The sequence below is a fragment of the Brachypodium distachyon genome, chromosome 3 (genome assembly GCF_000005505.3).
Source record: "Brachypodium distachyon strain Bd21 chromosome 3, Brachypodium_distachyon_v3.0, whole genome shotgun sequence".
NCBI classification, from domain to species: domain Eukaryota; kingdom Viridiplantae; phylum Streptophyta; class Magnoliopsida; order Poales; family Poaceae; genus Brachypodium; species Brachypodium distachyon.
Genome location: NC_016133.3, coordinates 54451786 through 54468878, shown reverse-complemented (window position 1 = coordinate 54468878; position 17093 = coordinate 54451786). Strand labels below are relative to the sequence as shown.

General features: G+C 47.2%; 3 protein-coding genes across 3 annotated transcripts; 1 reads left to right on the top strand and 2 right to left on the bottom strand.

Moving 5' to 3' along the window:
* Window positions 1–1477: 1477 nt before the first annotated feature.
* LOC100831954 (transmembrane 9 superfamily member 11) lies at window positions 1478–4022 on the top strand. The gene has a single exon (XM_003570261.4). The coding sequence runs from the start codon at window positions 1781–1783 to the stop codon at window positions 3755–3757; it is 1977 nt and encodes a 658-aa protein (XP_003570309.1). The 5' UTR covers window positions 1478–1780; the 3' UTR covers window positions 3758–4022.
* A 1784-nt stretch (window positions 4023–5806) lies between these two features.
* On the bottom strand, window positions 5807–7413 carry LOC100832963 (alpha carbonic anhydrase 8). Its single transcript, XM_010237621.3, has one exon. It carries the CDS (start codon window positions 7223–7225, stop codon window positions 6551–6553), a length of 675 nt encoding a protein of 224 aa, XP_010235923.1. The 5' UTR covers window positions 7226–7413; the 3' UTR covers window positions 5807–6550.
* A 4218-nt stretch (window positions 7414–11631) lies between these two features.
* On the bottom strand, window positions 11632–15442 carry LOC100831644 (aspartate aminotransferase P2, mitochondrial). The gene is made up of 11 exons (XM_003570260.3): window positions 15217–15442; window positions 15068–15127; window positions 14065–14259; window positions 13952–13990; window positions 13729–13818; window positions 13497–13605; window positions 13265–13374; window positions 12889–13032; window positions 12648–12814; window positions 12157–12421; window positions 11632–12008 (listed from the first exon to the last, which is right to left on the bottom strand). The coding sequence occupies exons 1-11, from the start codon at window positions 15271–15273 to the stop codon at window positions 11877–11879; spliced, it is 1368 nt and encodes a 455-aa protein (XP_003570308.1). The 5' UTR covers window positions 15274–15442; the 3' UTR covers window positions 11632–11876.
* Window positions 15443–17093: the final 1651 nt, after the last annotated feature.

The following is a 17093-nucleotide window of genomic DNA, read 5'->3' as shown; positions in this document are numbered from 1 at the left end:
ATGATGATTTTGCAAAAAAAATCCTGAGAAAATCAAATAGCTGCTCGCGGTCCTGGCCGAAGCTGACGTGATGGCCACGTGGCGTATTTAAGCCTGGACAAACCGTTTTGGACTAAAGTGACACAGTAATCCCAATTTAGAGGTTTAAGTGTGCGTTTTTCGAGTTCGTGGACTAAAGTGTTCATTTTTGCCGAGTCCATAGACTAGTGGTGTATTTTACTATTTTATAAAATAGTTTAATATATATTTTTCGAAAGAAAGGCATCCCGGTGTCTATTCACATTAATTTTTTTGTGCAAGTGTCTACTGTCACATTAGCTGTACGTGAGAAACAACTATTTAGTGATCGATGCTGGCTCTTCTCCACACCACCCCCGCCTACCGAGACACCCTCTTGTCTCGCCCTCTCCTCTCCCTAGTGCCGCCGCCGCCTTCCTCAAGCCCCGCCACGAGGGTGGCCAGATCTAGACCGCCGACCTCACGATGGCCTTGATCCGGGCTGCGGGAGCCCTCCCATGGTCGGATCCGGCGGGCCCGTAAGCCGCCATCACCGCTCCTTCCTGTGCGGCTGTCGCAAGACGGCGAGAGGCCGGATCTGGCGGCCCAACGCTGCTTGTTTTCGCCGCCGTTCTCAAGCTCAGCCGCGAGCCTGGCCGGATCCGCGTCACCGACTTAGCAATGGCCTGGATCCGGGCGAAGCAAGCCCTCCCATGGCTGGATCTGGCGGCCCCGCTTTCCGCCGCTCCTCCCCGCGCGGCTGTCGGATTCCATCAGGAGGCCGGATTGAGCAGCCCCATTGTTACCCGTTGCCGCAGCGGCTCGCGGGCACGTCCGACGCTCAACGGTGAGTCTTTTCTTTACTTTTTTTTGCAAATTAAAAATAAAGGCTAAAAATAAATAGGGAAAAGCTAAAAATAAAAAGCCAGAAATCAAAACATAAAAATAAAAATTCATAAAATACAAAAGCTAAAAACTTGAAAGAACAGGTTTAAACAAAAAAAAAACGCAGGTCAAAAATGGCAGTCACGTGACCTTATAGTAATACTACTATTAAGGAAATTATCATTAACCTCGCACTTCCTTTGTTTATCTTCGTGAGCCCAATTTCAAACCCCAAAACATTATATTCATGCTTGTATATGGCATGATCATTGATGTTAATAAATCGAGCTTTTCTTGAAGGTAACCATCTCGACCACATCCACCACATCTTAAGAACTAGTTCGGTTATGCCCTTCCCGATGAGGATTGACATGAAACCGTGCACTTTTCGTTTAATTTTGTCCTAATCCCTGTCAATCCGTGCAAGAATTGTTGGAAACCAACCGGCCCTGGTGTGACGGCAACGGAGGAAAAAAAACACTTGATAATTCTGGTAAAACTTGTCTGAATCTGGTTTCAGAGTGCCTGCTGATTTGTACACCCAAAACCAAAACCCTCGATGCTCGATCCGGTTAGCAAGAAGAGGAAAAAACCGCGAGATCGACGAAGGGAAGGGAGAGAGAGCAAGCGCTGCAGGCACCGACACCGACACGCCCACAGATCCGCCAAGCAACACCGCGTCACGCCCACGCCGTATAAACCAAACCATCCCCTCGCCTCGTCTCGCCGCTCCCCTCTTCATTCCTCGCCGCCGCCCCCAGATCTGCTCCTCCTCCACCGACACTCCCCTTCACCCCGTCTCCGGCGAGGCGGGTCTCGCCGGAGCACCGCCCGTTTCCCGCTCCCCCGCTCCAGATCCGCTGGTCGAAGCCGCCGATCCAGATCCAGCGGCGGCGCCATGGCCCGCCTCTTCTTCCTTGTCGCGGCGGCGGTGGCCGTCCTCATGTCCGCGCCAGTCGCACACGCCTTCTACCTCCCGGGGAGCTACCCGCACAAGTACAACCCGGGGGATAGCCTGAACGTCAAGGTGAACTCGCTCACCTCCATCGACACCGAGATCCCGTTCAGCTACTACAGCCTCCCCTTCTGCACCCCGTCCGAGGGCGTCAAGGACAGCGCCGAGAACCTCGGCGAGCTCCTCATGGGCGACCGCATCGAGAACTCGCCCTACCGCTTCAAGATGTACACCAACGAGACCGACGTCCTGCTCTGCCGCTCCGCCCCGCTCGCCCCCGACGCCTTCTCCCTCCTCAAGAAGCGCATCGACGAGATGTACCAGGTCAACCTCATCCTCGACAACCTCCCCGCCATCCGCTACACCAAGAAGGACGACTACTTCCTCCGCTGGACCGGCTACCCCGTCGGCATCCGCGTCGGCGTCGACTACTACGTCTTCAACCACCTCCAGTTCACCGTCCTCGTGCACAAGTACGAGGACCCCAATGTCGCGCGCGTCATGGGCACCGGCGACGCCACCGACGGCATACCTACCGGGGGCGGCAAGGACGCCGCCGGCTCCTCTGGGTGGATGGTTGTTGGGTTTGAGGTCGTGCCTTGCAGCATCAAGCACAGCCCCGAGGACGTCAAGTCGCTCAAGATGTACAGCAAGTACCCCAGCAAGATCAAGTGTGATCCGGCCACCGTCTCCATGAGCATCAAGGAGAACGAGCCGATCGTCTACACTTACGAAGTAACATTCGTGGAGAGCGACATCAAGTGGCCCTCGCGGTGGGATGCGTACCTCAAGATGGAGGGTGCCAAGGTGCACTGGTTCTCCATCCTCAACTCGCTCATGGTGATTGCTTTCCTAGCTGGTATTGTGTTTGTCATATTGTTGAGGACTGTGAGGCGTGATCTGACGAGGTATGAGGAGCTTGACAGTGAGGCGCAGGCCCAGATGAATGAGGAACTGTCTGGGTGGAAGCTTGTGGTCAGTGATGTCTTCCGTGCGCCAAGCAACCCAATTCTGCTCTGCATGATGGTTGGGGATGGTGTTCAGATCCTTGGAATGGCGGTAGTGACCATCCTGTTTGCTGCACTTGGGTTCATGTCACCGGCCTCCCGTGGTACTCTGATCACAGGCATGCTCTTCTTCTATCTGGTTCTTGGAATTCTGGCAGGATATGCGAGTGTTCGGGTGTGGAAGACAATCAAGTGTGGCGATCACTCAGGGTGGGTGGGTGTTTCGTGGAGGACAGCCTGCTTCTTCCCTGGTATCGCATTCCTGATCCTTACGACACTGAACTTCCTGTTGTGGGGAAGCCAAAGCACTGGAGCCATCCCATTCTCACTGTTCGTTGTGTTGATTCTGCTCTGGTTCTGCATCTCTGTGCCGCTTACACTTGTTGGCGGATTCCTCGGTGCTAAGGCACCACACATTGAGTACCCTGTCCGCACAAACCAGATCCCTCGTGAAATCCCTGCTCAGAAGTACCCATCCTGGTTGCTGGTTCTTGGTGCTGGCACGCTGCCCTTCGGCACCCTTTTCATCGAGCTCTTCTTCATCATGTCAAGCATATGGATGGGGCGAGTGTACTATGTCTTCGGATTCCTCTTCATTGTGATGTTGCTCCTGGTTATTGTCTGTGCTGAGGTTTCCCTGGTTCTGACCTACATGCACCTCTGTGTCGAGGATTGGAAGTGGTGGTGGAAATCATTCTTCTCATCTGGATCTGTGGCGATCTACATTTTCCTATACTCGATCAACTACCTTGTTTTTGACCTCAAAAGCCTGAGCGGACCAGTGTCGGCAACCCTCTACCTCGGCTACTCGCTCTTCATGGTTATTGCTATTATGCTGGCTACCGGTACGGTTGGGTTCATTTCCTCATTCTGCTTCGTCCACTACCTTTTTTCATCTGTGAAGGCTGATTAAGTTTCTCCCTGCGAAGAGTATCACTCAATGGAGAGGTGAGCATAGTGGAGTCGACCATTGAAAAGTTTGTAGTCACAGGGTCTTAGTTCATCCCAACTTTTGGTATACCTGGCCTTAATAACTGAGATTGTATGGTTTAGTAGGATTCATCAATGGACTTTATCAAGTGGTGCCAGCGTGCACAATGTAATAGGATGAATTGGTTTATTCACATTTTGCGTTTAGTTGCTCATCGTGCCATTAATATGCATGGTTATTATATTTCTCTGTTGCGGATTTTTCTTCTGTGACGTTCTAATACATTATTGTACAGCTGCCAAAATCTTTGCTACTGCCAAATATGATGATGATGATGATGGTGCAAACGGTTTTTTAGCTCCAGAAATATAGCAGCGCCGTAGTCTATATATGTCACGTGTGAGTACCTGACAGCTTAACTCTTTGATGTTCTTCCCAGTTCCATGTCACTTTGTACTGTGCATTACAAGATGATTCAACTATGACAGAGGAAACTTCTATGCCCCACAACACAAGAAGCCACTGATTGTGATCAAGTAGTTTGGCTCCACCTTGCTAGCACTGTTGTTTCCTGATATCATTACAAGCGGTTCATTTGTTGCAAAATCATTATAAACTTACAAAATACGTTTTCGCATGTCTACAGTTGTAGATAATCAACTTGTCTTGATCAAGTCATTTGTTACTGGCTTACTGCACTGACTTGGAAATGTTCCCTCAGCTTCAAACCAGTTTCTGAATGTCCACTGTCAGATATGGTTACCTAGCCATGTGTTATTTCCTGGAAAGGAGTCAGATTTTGTATCGTACTGGCTACTGAGATCTGCTTCTCGCACGTGCTCTTCATTGCTCAGCTCCTTGCATCCAACTCTGTCGGTTCTTTTCCTTTTCCTTTTTCACATTGTAGAGCGATTTTCCTCAATTTGCATCCGATATTATAAAACGCAGAAAACATTAGTGCATATTTGCTGCTGACAAAATTGCCCATCTTATATGCAAGTGTCTGAGCATTTCGAGCCCGTCACAACTCACAAAGTTCGGAATGATTCCTCGGCGGGTGCCGATCCTGAATCCTCACAAAATCGCCAAGTATTCAGATATTTATGCTCCACTTGTCTATTTTAAAGATATGCTTGCCTTGCTTCCTTTGCCTTGGCGTCGGTTCAACTTTTTGACCCGAATACCTTGATATTCCACGTCAAAGTCGATGCGTTTCATTACTGTCAACGAAGTCCCAACTTGCAGTTGCGCTGTCCACTGGGTACTAAAGAAAGATTACCAGCTGTGCTCCTTAAGGGCTGATTGTTGCTGTCCAATTGTTGCTCCTTTAGCTGTTAAGTTTTCACGTCAAAAGAGTGCAGAATTATCACCACCACACAGGCTATCAAATCCGACCTTGACGTTGACACTCTACCTCTCTACCTCTGGAACTGGAAGCCGGCAACCACACAGATCTGAGAGGCTGAACGGGAGGATGTATTTGCCCCCATGTCTGGCTGGCATGAGCTCTGGAAGTTTCCAGTGGCGTCCAGCACACGGAGTTCAGCTCAGGAGACGCGTTCCTGGGTTCAACCAACTCAAGTCAATAAACTTGGCCTCCTCCTCCCTTGCGTCGAGCGGTTGTTGGCTTTCTTAGGTTAGGCGCTTGAACCACCGATGACGCCAAGGTGTAATCCAGAAAATAAGTGAGCCAATGGAAGGAACACAGCGGGTGCGGTCTGATTTATATTAGGCTCCCGCTAGACAGGACAGACGAAGATGATCACAGTAAGCAAAGAAAGGATGTTACAGAACACGCAAAGCTGAAGAATCGTCCCCAATTCAGGAGCTCCCCAATTCAGGAGCTCAATTATTACAGGAGAGCTGGCTCTCTACTGATCTGTTAATCAGATTCAGAGATCTGCTCCTGCCAAGAACATATCAAGTTCAACAAATTGAGGAGAGCTGGCTCTCTATTGGTACGGTTATTCAGAGAAATCTGGTTGTTCTACAAGAACATGACGAATTCAACAAATTGCGGTATACACAACATCCAAAAACAATTTATAGTCTAGCACTGATATATTACTTCATCACGTATAGAAAACGAACGACTGATACAGACACTTTGACATATATCTTACAAATATGACCATGAACACTTAGTAGACACATAACTTAGCTAGCTAAATCAACTACACATAGCTCAGCTGATTTAACTAGACATACCTTAGCTGCTTCAGCTAAACTCTTAATTGAAAATGACCTTAACCCTTCGAACAACACACATACACCAAACGTTCGATTATTGCTACGACGAAACCTGAGAACAGAAACGAATTACTCCTACCAGATCACCTAAACCAGCCAGCCTAATCCCCAGAAGAACCGAAGACTCCCACCAACTAGAACCAACCCATGATCGAATGATACCAACTAGAAATTAATCCTCTACCTAATCACATCAACCAGAACCAAATAGCGGGCGTGCAGCAACATGTGAGAACCTAAGCAACCACCAAACCCAACCACCGGCGATTCGTTCCCCCAAACCTTCCTCTGAAAAAATACCGGAAGAGTTTGATCGGAACGTCGCCGGGATCCGATCCGGACAAGCTTGCCACCGGATCTATCCGCAGTCCATCCATCCATCCAAACCATCCATCAGTAGGAGGGGAAGCCACCTACTCTTCCACAGAGGCGAGAGAGTGAGAGAGAGAGGGAGAAGAAGTGACGAATCGAAGCACAACGGCGTGACCCAGGGGGGCAGACACACGTGGCCGCGGCGACCGGCTATCATGAGAGCTCGCCGATGCGGAGGAGGCAGCGGAGGCCGCGGGTGGCCTCTTCCTCGGCGCGCCGGAAGAAGAAGGCCGGGATAGGCAGAGAGCTCGGCTCCGGGGCCGCGCCAGAGAACGCCGGGCCGGCGTACCCTGCCGCGTTGCTAGCGGCAGCGACGGCGACGATCTTAGTCGGCACAACTGCCGGCTTCTTGGGGCCGATCCGGCTAGTGGTGGAGAGCGCCCGCTTGTCCGACGCCGCAGGGGCTTGCGCCCGGGCTGGGACAGCAGGAGCGGGGGCGGGCAACGGAGCCGGGGCCGGAGCGGGCGGCTCCTCGCCGCGCTTGAGGATCCGGACCTCCTCCATCACCATACGTTGCTTGGGCTTCTCCTTGGTTGGGGAAGGCTGCTTGCGGGCCGGCCTGGCCGGCGGAGAACGGCGGCCCACAACGGGCGCCGCTGGCCCCTTAGGGACCGGTGATGCCACCGGCATCTTCGGCGGCGGCGAACCAGCCGCTGCCGGCTTGGGCACAGGCGAACTAACCGCGGCCGCCATCTTGGGCGGCGGCGAGACCGAGGCCGACGGCTTGGGGTGGCGACGGCGGCGGGGCTTGGAGGGGGAGGCGGCGAACGCGTCCAGATGCATCTTGTTGGCGAGCGCGTCGTGGGATCTGAGCACCGCCGTAGCCATGACAACCGCCGCAGAACCACACCACAGAGAGAGTAGATTTACACACAGAAGATCCCCCCGGACTCGAGGGGAAGATGTAGGAAGAGAGTTGATGCGGTGCTGTTGCGCCGCGGGACCTAACCCTAACAGAAGAGGAAGAGATTTGCGAGGACGGAAGGAGAAAACAATGGGGAAATTTCCGGTGCGCGATGAGGCGCGTTATATAGAAGCGGACCGGAGACGGAAGCGTGAGCGGTTCGCTTACCTCTTCTTGCACATTAGAAAACCGGGTTTTATTTGGCAGGAAGACGCGTTCCGGGATATTTTCTGTACTAGGTCGTGGCGGAGGGATGACCGTCGGATGCTGAAGATCGGACGGCTGCGATGCCTTGCGCGGTAGGGGGTTGCGGCTGGTGGGCAGCACAGCACCGGCCGGCTTTGCGGTTCGGTCGGGCTCGTGGCCGACGTGGGCGGCCGAATTATTTGCGAGGTGTACGCTTAAGCCCTCGCTCTTCACTGAAATTACATGCCATGCCATCGCGGTTGGTGTGACAGATTACACTCTGTTTTTTGGTGCGTGAAACCTGGTGGTTGGGTTGTAAATATTAGGAAGTGCAAGGGCAGAGGAATTTTGGCGAACAAAGAGACGTGAGCGAGAAATTGGTATTTTTTTCGGTAGGAAATTGCGGAGTAAGTAATCGTGCAAAAGAGGATAAATAGTTGACGTGGGCACCGCGCAAGTGGGGTGGGAGGAGGAGGACGTGGTGGGCCCGCCGCTACCAGCTGTGTGGTGTGGTGCCGTTTCCGGCGGCCTGCGAGGCGGTTTCCCGGCCGGAGCCCAGCAAGGGTGGGACCCAGTCGACGCGTCCTTATCGATTCATTATTGCCGCACCTACCGTAATTAATCCGTCACAAATTATCTCCATTATAATAATACGATAACCCTATGAACATCATTTGAGATGATAGTGCTCCCTGGCTTTCGCGGATCATGCCATCATATTTTATTTTCTATGCCATCTTTGATACTCGTGGACTGGAATATCTTTAACAAAATATTTTTGCGGATTGTGCCAGCTTCCCTGGCTTTTCGTGTCAAAAAAAACTTATGTTTAGACTCGTTGTCATACGGCAGTGGGTCCACAGGTCGGTTCCAAGGACGGGATGAGGACAAAGGCGGCCCATCGCCATCATCGTCTTTCTTTTCTCCGCTCTCACCTTTCTCAAGCCCACAAGCTTTGCATCGTGGCGGGCCCGGCACGTCTCAGCGGCCCACCAGCCATAGGGACCTGGGTGCGCGAGGAGAGGTATCAAAATCAAAATCAAACGGCCATGATTGAAAGGGTCGCACTCCCCCCTAAAAAAAAAAGAAAGGGTCGCACTCTTTTTTTTTTTTGAAACTAGAAAGGGTCGCACTCTGCTGCTCTAAAAGAAAGGGGGAGACACGTAAGGCTGAGGAGGGCACAGAAATGAAAAAGGATGATGCCGACAAGGGAGCGTCTATTCCCCCAGGGCTCCTCTCACGTGCACCTCACGGGGAGGGGAAAGCACTTCGCGGCTGCTGCTGCTGCATTTTTTTTTGTGTGTGGCATCGAGCCATCGACGAAGCATATGGCATATGGGCGAGATGGAGACCGACGACTTGGGCTCTTTCGTTGAACGTTTCCTGGGTCCGTGATATTCACGCGGAACACGTCGGTCAAAGTCGTGATGAGTCTGCTATCGCTAGCGTGTATTTCTGTTTACAAGGTCCGTTGCTAGATTGTTTACATGAAATCTAACTTATCGTATGCATCGTGGACTACGGAGAACACATAATGTAGCAGTACTGGAAGCGTACTCCTACTCGTTAGTCGAATGATTGAATCCAGGTGGACAGACCACGACGCCTTGTTAACGAGCCATGGCTCAATTTGCACCTACATTTGGGTTTGCATGTCAGTGAAGTCTGAAAACAAAACTGGCACAGGGTTACAAGGTGGACTATATTTGCTCACGTTTCTCTTTTAGTTTTAAAAAAAAGTTGTGAAGGTATCTTTTTTTTTAGGAATCATGCAACTTTATTGATTCGATAAACATAACACAAAGATTGAAAAAAAAAATCTGAAAGAAAAAACGGCAACAAATTAAAATTAAAAGTTACATCAAGTTTTTTCAAAGCCCAAATCTTTAGGTCCGTCGTCCGTGTTTTGAAATCTCTTCATGTCTCTAGCATAGAACACCAGACCTACACAACCTGGACTAGCCTCATATGTTTTGAATGGCCACATGAGTCGCTCACTCAAACGATGAGAACTTAAAATCGTTGTTGAACTGTTGTTCCGTGTGCAAATGGGTGAGGAATAAACGAACCTAGAAACCATGGGATCCACTAACTCCATGAAGTAGATCATTTGACTACACCGAGATGAGGATAGATTCAAAAGACCGTCGTTCCATACACCGTCATCTCAAATGCCAAGACACGATTCACCAACGATACAAATCCTCATATAAGAAGTACACAAAACTACTTGTGAAACATTGATTCGTGTTCCGCTAAGTAGAGTCTGCCAATGCCAAATTGGCATAAGGTTACAACTCCAGCGAGTCCTTCGTCCTGGTGGCTAGGGTTACTAGCGTTCACGCTTCCATAAACCTTTGGAGAGAATTTCATATTTGCCACTGAAAATTTGTTCGTATGCCCAAATGCCACTGAGAATTTGCATGTCCAAATATGTGACTCAAATTTTGCATGAAGTGCAAATATGCCAGTACCGTTAGTTGACCGTTAAGTAAGAGATGAAAAAACAATTTTGCCGCTATGTAGTACTCCCTCCTTCCCAATTTAAGTGTCATTTTAGGTTTTTAATTTTTTCCTAAATTAAGTATTGTATAAGGAGCAATTTACTCCATGACGGAGTAAAAGCTCCGGCATTAACTGCTCTTTTTTCTCTGAGGGCTGTTCGGGGCTTGCATGCAGTGATTAAAGCGCTGGTGGCAACGCGTGCCGTGGTTATTGCCCAAACAACATTAAAGCGTAAGCAAGTCAAAAATTGCTTGCGGTTGCATGCAGCAATTAATCCCGTATTACAACGGCCTTTTTTCTTCTTTTTTTGAGCAGGTCAAAAAGATTTGGCATTAACTGCTCTTTTTTCTCTCGCGGTCAACTAACGGTAGTGGCATATTTGTACCCCATGGAAATTTTGGATGACATATTTGAAATAGGCAAATTCTCAGTGGCATTTGAACATACGGGCAAATTCTCAATGACAAATATGGAATTCTCTCAAACCATTGTGAAGTCTCAGTGATTCTATTTATCTTGACCAAATGTAGGTGCAAATTGAGGCATGGCTCTAGGTCCGAAAACCTTGCTCGGAAAGAATCTAAAATGGGAGATGGAGACAAAGCACATGTTAGATTTTTAATTCCAAATTCCAAACATAAATCTAGAAAAGAAGACACTAATCATAAACAGTACTCCCTTTGGGCTATGAAATCGGTCCAATAACAATACTAGTGTGGATCTGTCTTGTCTGTTTCGCGTGCTACAACATCAATTTGGATTTGAAAATTTATAGCCGATGCTATATAGTACTGTACTAGTGTTCCGAATTTTTTTCATTATTTTGAGTAACTTAGATAGGCTAGAACGAATTGGTGCATTGGAAGTACTCTACCAACCCAACTAATGAAGACCGTCTCCTCACAGATGCTAGTTCAATTTTGTGTTTGGTAGGAGTACAAAAGGTCGAATAGGGCGGTTAAAAATTCGGCAGAACCTGAAGTTACATCAATATCCTTTCGAGGAATCATCATACATCAGATGGGCTGAACGATGACACGCTAATTTGATCTGTAAAAGTAAAACATGTCATACGATTGATTCTCACAAAAAAAAAACCAGCATCTTGCACCCGCACCGGGAAGGCGCGCGTCGTGGTCGACATTAGAGGGCAGCTCGAAGGCTGTGGCTATTCTTCCCGCTATGGACCGGCGGCCAAGATGCTCGAGAGCTGGTTGATCTCAAAATTTATGCTTGGAATTAACCATGGCCTAGGCGATAGGGCGGTAACGGTACGTGCAGCTGCAGCTTCTGCCGGGTCTGCAGACAGGTTCAGCTCATCTCCCGCTGTCGCTAGGCTCTGCACAGGATCGCTCAGAATATCCCCGACTTCAAACCACGCGTTTCAAATCGATCTTACCTAGCCCTCAGTCGATTTATCTATGCCTAAAAAACGTTTAGATACATGTAATAGAAAATCACTTAATATGGGACGGAAAGAGTACAACACGAGTACAAGCAAAAAAAAATTCCAAAACATTAAACATGACCATTTGTGTCCGAAACAAAAAAAAACTATCACATTGCAGACGTTTTTTGGTTTCGCATGCCACATATGAACATATATTTGGATAGGATTTTGCAAACTAAGGAGGAATACTGCAACTCAAATCTTCACAATGGAATTGAACATTGCAGATGCCATTATAATTGATTAGTACTACAAGCGTGTAAGCATCATGCTAGAGTTTCATGTACGCAAGCATCTGGTGAGTTTTGCCTCTGAATTACAGGAAACCGGACACAGCATCCTGACTGAAAACTCAAGCTGGAAGGACCCAAAAATCCCAGCATATACTATATAGAAGGAGCTAATTTGTGCAATAGCTTGGCCCGAATTGTAATTTAGTTGACATTATGGAAGGAGTCGATGATGGCGTCAGCAAGATACTCGCATTTCGCTAGGTTCAATCCTGCCAACGAAATTCTCCCATCCTTGGTCATGTATATGTGCCATTTGTCGGTCATATTATCGCTCTGCAAACACAATGAAGGAAGCTTAGAACATGATGCACCATATGTCCATACATCAGTATATTGTGCTGATTGCATGGTATTGGCAGACATCTCATTCAGAAATGTAAATTGGGGGTGCCATCTGTGGAATTTCAAGGCAGAAGATCACCTGGTTTCTGTTCAAGCCTGTGTAGGAGAACATGCCGATCTGGCTCAGAATGAAAGACCAGTCCTTGCCACTCTGGTCCTTCGCAGACAAGCTATCGTAAAGCTTCTGCCGAACATTCTTGATCCGACCTGCCATTTGTTCCATCTCCTGCTTCCATTCACCGAACATGGTAGGGTCTCCAACAACATTAGCAACAATCCTAGCACCGTGAATAGGTGGATTTGAGTACATGGGCCGTGCCAATCGCTTCAGCTGACTCTTCACCCTGAAAAGCGTCAAGTGTCGTAATACAAAGACAACTCATATAGATTCTAAATCATGGGGGAGAACTTGCTAGAAATGGAACAGTCATAGTAAGTGTGCCCCTGAACATGATTATAATTGTGCAGTGGTAAAGGACTAAGGTGCTGAAAATAAAAAATAGCATCTCATGCAACTGCATGAGAGGCAAAAATCGGGTAGGCAGGCAACAATTTAGAAGACAAGGTTACCTATCTGCAACTTCTGGTGCTGAGCAGATGACATTTATTGCACCGACCCTTTCTGAATATAGACCAAGGTTCTTGCTGTAAGATTGCGCAACAAACACTTCCAGGCCTCGCTCAACAAAAAGCCTGACAGAAAATGCATCTTCATCAAGGCTTCCACTAGCAAAACCCTATAAAGAAAAATACCAGTCAGTAAAGACAAATTGTGATCGTTAAAAAAACGGACTCAAATGAAAAAAAATACCTGATATGCAACATCAAAGAAAGGCATATGGTTTTTCTCTTGAATCACATCTGCAAGTTTCTCCCATTGTTCAGGAGTTGGGTCTATTCCAGTTGGATTGTGAGCACAGCCATGTAGCAAAACAAAAGAACCATCTGGAGCAGCCTATTTTACAAAGAGTGAACACATAAACTCTTAACATAAAGAATAACCGATCCACATAAAATTAACAATATTATTAAAGAGAGAAGCCCATTTCCAGATTGCAAAATTCTTATGATGAGTTCAACCCAGTTGAACAAAAAAACACCCTTAACAAAATTTATACAAGGAAAGATAGTGAAGCAAATAACAATATTTGAGTATTGATTAGTTCTTCATAGAGATATTCAAGTACCTGTATGTCAGCTACCATTCCCTCAAAATCCAACCCAACAGTCTTGGGATCATAGTACCGGTACTCTGACCAAGGTACCCTAGCATCATTGAATATGTTCTTATGGTTACCTGTTAACATATATATTGAAAATTTTGAGTTTGACAATGTTACCCACAAAATAACATTGAAAAAGAGACTTATGCACATGAAGTCATGACAAAGTGTTGTATTGCCAATTTGCCATACATACCCCAAGTAGGAGATGATATAAGTACTTTTGCGTCTGGGAAATATCTTTGTATAAATGCTGCAGCAAGGCGTAGTGATCCAGTCCCTGAGAGAGACTGAAGAGTAGCAACCTACAGTACGAAAGATAATTAAATAAGTTTGACTCAAAACAAGCAGAATAGACACCCTGTATTTTTGCATGTCAGACAATCCTAATATAACAAGAACAACAGCAGGGGTTGCATAGTGCATACCTGTCCTTGCTTAATGACAGGATTATCAGCTCCAAGCAACAGATCTGCAGTTGCTTTGTTAAATGCAGCTAAGCCTTCAATAGGCAGATACTGCACCAAAAACCATACTTCAGACTTTCACTTTCAGACAGAAAACAAGAAATAGCTCGATAGAAAAGGAAAACATAATTCGTTATGAGTTATGACCAAGTGTCCAAATCAATATTGCGAAGTTCAACCATACCTCCTTGTTCTCTCCTTTCTCCAACATAAGATTTTCAGCCTAACACATGTAACAATAGCATGTTACAACAGAAATCTCAATATTCAGGAAATGTTAGGGATGATTAGGGTTACCTTCTTGACTACATTGAGTACAGACGGCTGCAGCTCTTCTGTTCTATAGGCACCGACCCCGAGGTTCAGCTTCAGATCATTTGTATCTGCTCTGAATGCTTCGGAAACCCCAAGAATAGGGTCTGGAGGGGCCATGGGCACTCCTTCAAAGCGAGATGTGTCTACTGCAAGCGCCATCACAACGCGGCCAAAATTCTGCATTCGTACCAGCAAGGGAAGAATCAACTTTCAAAGCACTGATGATATAGAGATGCCAAACTTGACACGGGACTGCGACTTTTAAAACACAGGTGATATCATAGACAAAAAAATTATCCATGGAGAAAGAGCAATAATGACATAATCAGCTATACTTACAAAGCGCAACGTGCCCCGACCTTGAAATAAAAAATTCTATAGTGGTCCGATCAATAAAGTAAATATGTATAACTACTATCAGAAGCCTTGACCAAACACACCAGGTTATCGCTGTGAAGGTCCTCACGTAATTATACTTCAATCTTATGTTTTCTCATGTGTCAACAACTGCATGTTCCCACAAGATGTCTGCATATTTAACGATTTTTTAGTGAAGTAAGACGAAAGATATTAACATGGGACATTAATCCTGATAATCCTCGAGAGCGATCCTAATTATTATTTTTATTGATCATTGAGCCTAAACCATTTAAATTTTGAAATAAACAAGGTGGATACCAGACCTATCCTAACGCTAAATCCAGGATACACCGGTAGCCCAAAGCAGATTACCCCATGTATCATTATCGTTCCAAAAGCTTGTCGCGTCCTGAATAGTTGGATATCAAGTGCCCAAAACGTACTCGAATATGAACATTAAACTCTACCACTAAACCACCAGCAGTCTTGAATTACCGATTCAGGAAGCTGCAGCCATTCGATTAGACGCAATTTCGCACCACGGAGCCAAAACAGTTCGCCAAATGAAACGAGGAGATCTACGTAAAGCAAGAGAGGGAACAGGAGATCGGATCAGATCAATCACCTTCCTCGCGATCCCGACGCGGCATCCGGTCCTCCCATCCTTCTTCCCTCCTCCAAACACCTGCGGACGCCCGACAAAAGGTTCAGAATCCACTCATTACAACGAATTAACAGACAAACGGGTTTGAGGTCGAAGAGTCGGAGCCGTACCTTGGACCGGGCGGCGGCAACGGCGGAGGCCGCCGGTGAGGAAAGGGAGGAGGCCATCCGCGGGACGGGGATCGGAGAGGCGGGGCGCTTCCTGCTGAGCTGCACGGAGACGAGGAGAGGGCGGGCTCGGATCAGAGCGGGTGGATGGCGATGGCCTTGGAGTCTCCGTCAGAACTCGGAACTGCAGTCGTTGGACGGATTTCGCGCACCTGGCTCTATTCTGCTGTCGACTTCTCGAGCCCGTGATTCGAACAGGGAAGGAGACGTGGGCAATTCTAAGCCGTCCGATTTCGGGCCGTGGATAGGGTGCAGTTTGGGGAAAAGGGAGCTGTCTGTTTTTCCAGTTTTTTCCCCAGCTTCTTCGTGTCATCTGGAAGAAAAACGACACCATCTTGGTGATGTTCCTGTTCCACAGCACGACTGATTGCCCTGAGTTTAACTTTTGTTCTCGTAGATTCTTTGTTTCTGCAGCCGGGTGGATCGTTTCAGCACACACACATGACACATGACACATTCAAAAGAATGGTTAATCTTGGCATATCAAAGCAATCCCATGAACAACTTGGAAGCTAAGCAAAGCTGATTCTGAACAATCAGTCTATTTCATCCACTGTGTTTCAAACAAATGTGTAATCTCTTGAACCGTTTATGTTTATATTGTACGGTCCGAACGCCACCATAATTCCTTGGTTTTGAATAGAACAAGAGCAGAGACGACCTAATTCCTAACCACGTATTTTGGCAAAATACTACTGATGAGGACATCCCTAGTCCTTTATCATCACCTCCAATTGATGATCTTCATGCACAAGACAAGCCCAATGAAGTTAGATTTGGGCCAATAACAAAAGCACGTGAAATGCTACTTGAACAACAGGTGAACTCACTCTTAATTGAATCTGATATTTTAATTGATGAGAGCTTTATACTACCTAAGTATATGCATTTATGTACGATCAGATTTGAAAACGACTCAAGCCTTGCACGAGGAGGAGGAGAGTTGCAGCAAGATCCATCGCCGTTTGATTTCCAATATCAAGAAGAGCGCGAGGGAGGAGAGGGAGGCCGGCGCACCACATGATGAGGAGGAAATCAACCAGCAATAGAAGTTGTCGTGGCTGATGCTATGACAAGTCCTACGACACGTCAAACAAGTCTAAAGCATCAGCGCACGTCGAGGAGCATGTGACACACACAGGGCTGCCTACGACATGGTTTATTTGCCTAAGTGTGAGTTGGGCTTGCGTGCTCATAGTTTGGGCTGAACCCAACGTTTTGGGTCTGTTCGTATCAAGTTTGGGTTGAACCGAGTTCGAGTCAGAGTCCTTTTAGGTTGCTGGATGTCCACCGCCCCTATATAAGTTGCGGGGCGCCCACGATTAGGGTTATACCACGTTTTAAATTATTCATAACCTTTTCGTTGAAGTGCTGCAAGCATTCATCTAAAATTATATTACTCTTTGATTCGATCAGGAATTTACTTTCACCGCTTTGTTGCGATCTGGTGTTTTTGCTACTGAAGATTCAAGTGTTATCTATTGGTCCATTAGGAATTGGTAGATTGCAGAACCGTTTGGTGGTCGGCGGCTACGTGCGCAAGCGTGTGGTGCTGTGAATATCAAATAGGGTTGAGAATTGTTGCATTGGCAACGAGGGAATAGCCAAATATTCGTCAGCGTCTCGCGAGTTATCATCCATCAACAACGAGCTCAACGAGAAGATTGGGCCATCCCTTATCATCTACTGTCTGTATATTTGTAGGCAAATTTTCAGAGTTCGTGTCCTATTTACATGTCGCCGAGATAAATGTCGATCGACGAGGAGGAACCAGAGCCGCTTAATCTTACACGACATGCGTGTTTCAATATCGTACAAAT

Coding starts and splice junctions, on each gene's coding strand:
- LOC100831954 (XM_003570261.4), top strand. CDS start 1,781: ATGGCCCGCCTCTTCTTCCTTGTCGCGGCGGCGGTGGCCGTCCTCATG.
- LOC100832963 (XM_010237621.3), bottom strand. CDS start 7,225: ATGGCTACGGCGGTGCTCAGATCCCACGACGCGCTCGCCAACAAGATG.
- LOC100831644 (XM_003570260.3), bottom strand. CDS start 15,273: ATGGCCTCCTCCCTTTCCTCACCGGCGGCCTCCGCCGTTGCCGCCGCC. Junction 15,128..15,216: donor TTGCCGCCGCCCGGTCCAAG/GTACGGCTCCGA, acceptor GGGCGTCCGCAG/GTGTTTGGAGGAGGGAAGAA. Junction 12,009..12,156: donor CAGGCTTGAACAGAAACCAG/GTGATCTTCTGC, acceptor TTGTGTTTGCAG/AGCGATAATATGACCGACAA.